General features: G+C 35.1%; 1 protein-coding gene across 1 annotated transcript; it reads left to right on the forward strand.

Moving 5' to 3' along the window:
* Window positions 1–236: 236 nt before the first annotated feature.
* On the forward strand, window positions 237–5,361 carry AUH (AU RNA binding methylglutaconyl-CoA hydratase; the record flags this gene model as incomplete). Its single annotated transcript, XM_010174355.1, has 4 exons — window positions 237–424; window positions 2,095–2,145; window positions 3,854–3,901; window positions 4,771–5,361. Coding segments are annotated over 4 exons (365 nt in total), but the record flags the coding sequence as incomplete, so codon positions are not given.
* Window positions 5,362–6,060: the final 699 nt, after the last annotated feature.

The following is a 6,060-nucleotide window of genomic DNA, read 5'->3' on the forward strand; positions in this document are numbered from 1 at the left end:
CTCAGTTATTTACAGGTCTTTCTAAGAATCAGAGCAATTTATTTCATTTTAGATGTAGTTTCAAAACTGAAGAAGGCATTTAGGAATGCCTTTGTATGATAGGTTAATTTGTGTATGTTCATATAATTGTTTATGGAATTAAAAATGAAAATAATTGAACTGAGCAAGGCATCTACATTTGTAGTATGAGTGGATAGGAAACTAATACTTGCACTTTCTCTTTTTCCAAACTTCAGGGGGGACACAGAGATTACCTCGCACAATTGGAGTGTCTTTGGCAAAAGAACTAATCTTCTCTGCACGTGTTGTAGATGGTGAGGAAGCAAAATCAATAGGATTGATTAGCCATGTGGTAGAACAAAATGAAGCAGGGGATGCTGCATACAGAAGAGCATTAGCTCTGGCAAGAGAATTTTTACCTCAGGTAAAGCAAATTATTTTGATTTTAGTTTTTACCAAACATTAAAACTGAAAAATAACTTAATATGCTAAGAAAAACTGTCATGAAGTTATGTATTAAAAAGCCATTCTAGTTATATGGAGTGCAATCAGAAGTTTTCTTTCTTGTGTATTGAGTGGTGTTATATGGTAATTATTTCATAGCGAAGCAAAAAAACTCTGTCAGTCCTTGTATAATCATGATAGAGTCTGTGTTTGTATTGTGTATTTTGGCTTTCAAGTTTTAAACAAAAAATAATGTAAGGGGTTTTTTTTTAGTAAAGCAGTTATCTCGGTAGGTTATTCTGTTGCTGTTGAACACTTAAGAAGAGAGACAAAAAGGTCCATATGAAAGTGAACATGTCTACATGTAACTCCTATTTTGAAAACATAAAGGTAATTTTAGTATTAAAGCAAAACCCGTTTACTAGTGGAAAGTTTGCTTTCTATCCTTTGTGTGTAAGCTAAAAGAATCATGCTGTTATTATCGTTCATGCTAAGTGACATCCTATCTCTGTCTTTCATAAAAGAATTGAAATGGGATTTGCTGAATTCCTATGCTTTAGGACTGGAATATTTTAGTAAGAAGTTTTAAGTATGACCTTGACAGGAGTCTTTGTGTTAGATGATTGCACCTGTTCCCCTGTTGCCATAGACTGCAAGCTGTTCAGAGTAGGAATGTGAGCATGGAGCTTTCGATAAACATACTTTTCAGGTGGAGGGTCCCAGGTTGCAAATTCATAGGAGGCAGAAGAAGAAAATAATTAGTAAACCACTTTATTCAATCAGAAATGTAACAGCTAAAATTTTTCATTGAAAATGGAAAATGTTACAGATTAAATATGGCATTTAACAGTTGTTTGTGTCGTGAGCTCTCTCATAGAAAGACAAGCATGAAAAATACAGTAAAAAATTTAACATACAGTCATTCTGGAGTGGATTTATAGTCATAACGTTACATTGGAACCAACTCAAAAGCATTTAGCTTTTCCCAAAGCAGCAGGCCACTTGTATAAAGCAGTGTCTGAACATTCAGAAGCTGATGGTGATGAGTAGGCATAGGACTGAGATGATTCCTGAAGATGTCTCACTGTTCTGCAGCATACTGGAGGAGAAGGGTGGAAACCCCTCTGCTTGCTGGGCACCTCAGTCACTCACAGAAGAGTATCATCACTTGACCAGTGCAGGCTTTGCAGCAGCATATTTTAGGTTGAAGCTGCAGCAGTTAATTTAATTTCATTATCACATCTTTTCATGTCTCCATTATGTGACAATAGGGACATAAGATTGACCTTCCAAAGGCCTATAATGATTTCTCTTAAAGTGCCTTCTGAGCCTTGTTTTGAAGGGAACTGAGCAAGTTTGATAAAAGTGGACATGCTCAGCACCTTTGAAACATAAATCAAACACACTCCTTTAATTAGGTTATTTTGAAAACAGTATAATTCCACTTTTTCTTGATATTGAAACTCTCAGTTTGGAAGGAAATACCTGGTACAATGATGTAATTTTGGCTATTTGACCTATTTACTATAAATTTAATAGAGGTCCAAAATCTAGAAGGTCCCAATACAAGATCAGTGATGTGCAAGACTGTTCACTGCTTGATCTTGTAGATTTTGATTATATGTAAATAAGCTTTTTGTTTCATTGTAGGGACCAGTAGCAATGAGAGTTGCAAAACTGGCCATCAATCAGGGAATGGAGGTAAGGATCTGTACTTTCCATAAGAGTAAGCAGAAATCAGGCTAGAAACAGGTCTATTGTGGTGACTTTTTTTCTAGAACTGTTTTTAGTTCTCAGTGTATAGTCTTTCAAAATATGTGATTTCTTTATGTCTCAGACTCCTGAGACTAGAATTGATGCTGATTTCTGTAATGAGACTTAGTAACCTTACGTCTGTCCAGGAGTAATACACTCTGCTAATTATTAATACTAGAAAGTAAACATGAACTACCGTGAACAAGTTGTATTTCAAATGCAGGGCAGAGAAAAACCTCAGAAGTCATACTCTTGTCAAGTCTGTCAGTGCTCTCAGTGTTTAGTAACTAATAAATGCCAAAAGGCATGTTATTTACTTTAATAGTTTAATAGAGGTTAGTGTTAAAATTATATCTGGAGTCTGATTTCATATTTGATTCTGATTGCCACTACTTCTTGAACACTATTGACTTAGCTCTAGAACTCGTTAAAATCCAGCTGTGAACACGTGTTTTACTTTAGGCTTGTGAATCATCTTGCTGAACTCAGCAGGACTATTCATAAAGTTAAGCAAATGCAGAAGCTCTGCACCAGGACACTTCATAGCTCAACCTGGGACAAGAGAAAGGGGATCACACTGCATGCAACGTCTGAATCCAAGAAGATGAATTTAAGAATGGTCCTTTTTTTCTTAAAGTCACAAAAGCAATCAGTGATATAATTGAGTTCAGCAAAGCATACTACCAGTAAGTTAGGTTTCCTCAACAAGTAGTGATGGAATTCAAGAGTTATTTCAGTGGTACTCAGGGTTCAAAATTCTACAACTAAATTATCTTGCTACCAGGTGTCGTGAACTGAAAGGTCAAATCCATTACATTTATAGAATTAAAGACAACAGGGTTAGAAGGACTACGGAATAGCCATCTAGTTAAATCCTGAGGCCTCAAGACAAAATCTACTACATCCAAACCAATCAAGCCAAATGTTAATTCAAGCTCTTGTTACAAACCTTCCATGGCAGAGATTTCATGGCTTCCTTTGGTAATCTATCCTATAGCTTATCTTCCCTAGACAAATTGCTTGTGATGCATAGCCAGAGTCCTTTCAGTGGCCATATGGAGAGCTGTTAAGTCCTGCAGCAGCTGATGCAGAGGAGTAGTGAGAGGAAAATCCAGCCTTTTCAGCTGTCAGACCAGCTCACAAAGAAAAAAATGTTATTAAAACTAGATGTTGATGCAGGATGCCCATTGACCTCTTTTTTATTTTAAATCTCTTTAAGCTTGAATTTATGTTTATTTTGTGGCATGGCATTATGTTCTTATATGAGACTTTGAAAATAACTGGTTTCAGAACAATTTTAAAATAATCGTGCAGTAGATTAAATCTTTTCCTCTGTAGTAAATGAAATTATTACAAATGTTCAAGTAGCTAATGGTTTGTAGTCCAGATGATTTGTAGTGAAGAACATACATTGTTTTGACAGTGTATTACATACTAGTTGTATTGCCAAGTAAGGAAACTGTTGCAGAAATACTAACCGCTCTGGCCCCATGGCAGTGTAGTATTTCTATGTTAAAGTAGCGTAGAAGAACTTATCAGAAGTGTTTTAGTATGTGGCATGTAGAAACACAGTATTTAAGCTAGCTGTCAGGAAATAATATATAATACATATACTAAAATATGCTTTTATAAAACATTGTATTATTTTCCTCAGGTCGACTTAGTAACAGGTTTAGCAATTGAAGAAGCTTGTTACGCTCAGGTATGTGACTATGATTATATGAAAAAACACAGAAAACAGGCTTTTTTGGTGCCTGTTACGAAACATGCAGAAATTCAACTAGAAATTGCTCAGTGATTGCTTCTACAGGTATTTTGGCATTGTATTTAGACCTTCCTTCTACTTACTTTGTTTTTGTAAGGAATTTAAGGAAAGAGGTGTAGTTTAGGACAAGCTATCTCCCTGCCGAGACTATTAGGGTGAAGATAGTGAAGCACTACCAGCTATATATACCTAGCCAGTCATACATGGCCGTGCATCTGGTCTAAGAACTGCCTTGCTTTTGCTTTGATTTGGTTTAACATGAAATAACACGAAGTGCACTTCACTAGCATGTCCCACTAATGGTGTGTGTGCTAACCAAAAGAAAATTGAGACAAACCTCTTTGCTGGCGAAACATGGGAATGAGGTATTTGAATTTGTATGTTCTTGGACTTCGAGACAAGTTTTTGATCACGGAAGTAAAAGCGTCAGCATTAGATGCTTATTTAAAACATACAGTGATTTGATTAGTAACCTACCCCCGTCCCATCACAGAAAACCCCAAACAAAACAAAAAACACAAATGAAAACCACAGCAAAACCTCAAAAATAAACCCTAAAGAGTTTCTCACAGTCATCTGTTTGGAGAAAAGATATTCCTTCTTCTCCCAAATTGTTTCTCAACCTTATATTATGCCTTTGAAGTGTCTGGTACTTTCCTGTGTCTGACTAGATATTTTAATTTTAATTTTTCTGTTGTATTATATGTTGCATGTTGGATGCATTGAAGAACTAGGATTTGTATGAAAGTATTTTTATTTATATTCTTTTTGGTGTCAATAATGAATTGTTACTCTGCTCATTGCAGACTATTCCAACAAAAGATAGAATTGAAGGTCTTCTTGCATTTAAAGAGAAGAGACCCCCTTGCTACAAGGGAGAATAGAAGAAGCTGATGCCTTTAAAATACAGTGGGATAAAAGTACTACTATGAGGACCATTAAGGTGCAGTTTGCATCTGCACCTGGAATATCACAATCACCAAAGTAAAAGCAAATCATACTGATGTTACAACATTTTGAATGTGTCCATACTTGTACTGGGCCCAGATAGAAATGTGTGCCAACTCATGCTCATTATAGTTTCTGAAGGTTGATCTGTGTATTGGCAAGGTCACACGTTCATGCAGCATTTTTAAAATTTCGTATGTGTGAAACGTACCATTCCACAATTGAAAAAGCTCTGTAAATTCTTTATATAGACAAAACCTGTATGTGATGTTAACTATACATCTACTGTATCATTTTATCAAAACAAGAGCAACTACTGAACGCCAAAAATAAGAAATTGTACCAAATATGCATTAAAATGATTCTATATATCAGTAAAAATTATATTTGAGTATTCTACCTGAATATGTACATTATTAATAAAGCTAAGGGAAATGAAAAGGATTATTGCTTGGAAAATGTTAAGCTTTATTTATCTGACTTACACCATTCTAAGTAAAATGAAATTAGTTTTAGCACTTTTTAGCATTCTTTTCATGAATTCATTGCCATTTTATTCATTTAATTGTATGAAATGAAGACATTTTTGAGGCCAGCCTTTAATTATGCATTCTTGTATGTTAAACCTGGCTTTGTCTTGCATTCTTCCAACATGTCACCTGATCAGCACTGTCTGCTGTAAAGGAACTTTATTTCACTTACTGCAGTTATTTTAGACTTTTTATAATTGTATTAAGGATCATTGTGCGGGGATGAGACTAATGTGCTGTTAAAGAATATGGAATTCTCTTAATATCCAGAATATTCCTTTAGCAGGTCTTTATAATGTATATTTATATACAATGGGGATGATACTGAAATGTTCTTTATTCTGTGACAACCTCAGGATTCTTTTCATACACTGAAAGAGAAATCCAGTAGGTTGTGAAGTGAAAAAACTGTTGTGATTTATACTGTATATTTGCTGTGGACATGGCACATACAGCAAATGCCTGGAAATAACCTCTTAGAAAGTATTTTTGTTAACTTGACTGGAAAATAAACATGTCTTAGCAGTCAGAGGCTGTCTTTTTATATGAAAACAAATTTATTCATGTTTGGATACCACTGACTCACAGAACTTGTGCATGCTCTGCTGTTTCTGCAAC

The sequence above is a fragment of the Antrostomus carolinensis genome, unplaced genomic scaffold (genome assembly GCF_000700745.2).
Source record: "Antrostomus carolinensis isolate BGI_N321 unplaced genomic scaffold, ASM70074v2 scaffold8428, whole genome shotgun sequence".
Taxonomy (NCBI): Eukaryota; Metazoa; Chordata; class Aves; order Caprimulgiformes; family Caprimulgidae; genus Antrostomus; species Antrostomus carolinensis.